We start from the raw sequence: 1,598 nt of genomic DNA, 5'->3' as shown, positions 1-1,598 counted from the left end.
AAAAAAAATAGAGATCCGTTAGTCTGTGTTGTAAGAAGTAAAAAGAAAAAAAAAATTCTGGCGCTTGTTCTTTCTGTCATAAACTCAGCAGAAATAAGATACAAGAAATACAAGTTTCCTTCTTGTGGTTTTTATACTCCTTTTTTTAAAAAATGACTTTATTCTTTTTTTAGTAAATTACCGTATTTTCCGGACTATAAGCCGTTCCAGAGTATAGTGCCCTCTGGTGGCAGTCGTTGTGAAAATAACAAGATGTAAATTTCCAGTGTTACAGAAGTAGCAGATACCGGTACACAAGCCTAGAGTGCCCTCTAGTGTGAAAATAACCAACATGTGAAATTATATATTTCAAAAATATAAGTCACACCCGAGTATAAGTCGCAAACCCAGCCAAAGGATGACGGAAAATACGGTAATATTAATAAATACGCTATTAATTTACAAAACTACTTTCAGAAGAGATACCTGTGTTCCAGCAAGTAGTATCCAGTAGTAGTAAAAGGATTAATCAATATTAGTGGCAGGTTTGATCCACTGTCTGACTGTGGTGTGTTTACCAAGCGACAAACATCCCTCGTGTGCCTCTTAAATCACTCGCTGCTCCACAGTGAAGGGATGTTCTCTGAAGATTACTCTGAAGATGCCATGTGGCGAGTGTCCCTTTGGACAAGGACTGTAAACGAAAGACAAAGCCAGTTGGACAAAAACAAAATACTGTGACAAAGTATTAGCTTTTGCGAACCACCCCATGCTAAATCTCTGCCATAATCGTAGCCTCCTGCAGTCCATGCAGTTAAGAATGATGACAGATTTTATTTTTGTGATTTTTTTTTTTAGTTGTCTTATTTTAACTTTGCTGGCCTTGAGACGGGCGTTTAGGTTGGTGGAAGATGCGGATTTTGGCGTCTTACTGCGCTGGAGTGGTGACCCTTTGTCCTTGGATCTTATTTTGTTACAACCTGGGAGCCCCATGATTTAAAGCCGAGTGGGGGTTTGAGGTCTGCTGCCAGGACTTTGTGCACATGTGTGAAGCATCCACGGAATCTAGAATCTGGCTCGCAGGAGGAAGAAAAAAAAAAAAAAAAAAAAAATCGAGTTTATTGCACTTTCATTCACAATCGCTTAACATGACCTCATTCTCAACCGCAGGAACATTACGCTTATTTACTTCAGAAGGTAACACATGTTGCGAAGACTTCTACTACAGTAGGATGACTTTTTTTCGCGCTTTTCCTTATTTGTCCCTGTAGGACCAGTATGACATCATCGAGAAGCACACACAGTCCGGCCTGGAGCTGGTGGAGAAGTATGTGAAGTTTGTCAAGGAGAGGACGGAGATTGAGCAAAACTACGCCAAACAGCTACGGTAGGTGTCACTTGAAGTACCGTGCTTCACTGATGTAAACGGCGAAACACTGCGAACTCTCTCTCTTTCTCTCTCTCTCTCTCTCACTTGCTTTTTTTTTTGTCATTTGTTGTGTATTTCCCTTCATCTCCCAGTTGTCTCTCCAGTCTGCGAGGCTCACATCTGGTGTGGCTCTGAGCTTCACTGGAGAGTAGAGGGGAGGAAATGGGAGAGAACACACGATAGACAGGAT

The 1,598-nt window shown here is 41.2% G+C and overlaps 1 protein-coding gene across 1 annotated transcript in view; it reads left to right on the top strand.

Annotated features, from left to right (window-relative positions):
- trip10a (thyroid hormone receptor interactor 10a) overlaps positions 1-1,598 on the top strand; it is a 16,725-nt gene that overhangs the window by 6,587 nt on the left and 8,540 nt on the right. The window contains 1 exon segment of the mRNA XM_008329203.3: positions 1,251-1,382. Within this exon segment, the coding sequence (XP_008327425.1) occupies positions 1,251-1,382 (132 nt within the window).

Source organism: Cynoglossus semilaevis, chromosome 17 (assembly GCF_000523025.1).
Source record: "Cynoglossus semilaevis isolate Cse_v1.0 chromosome 17, Cse_v1.0, whole genome shotgun sequence".
NCBI classification, from domain to species: Eukaryota; Metazoa; Chordata; class Actinopteri; order Pleuronectiformes; family Cynoglossidae; genus Cynoglossus; species Cynoglossus semilaevis.
Note: the sequence above shows the minus strand (reverse complement) of the source record. Positions and strands in the feature narration are given on the sequence as shown.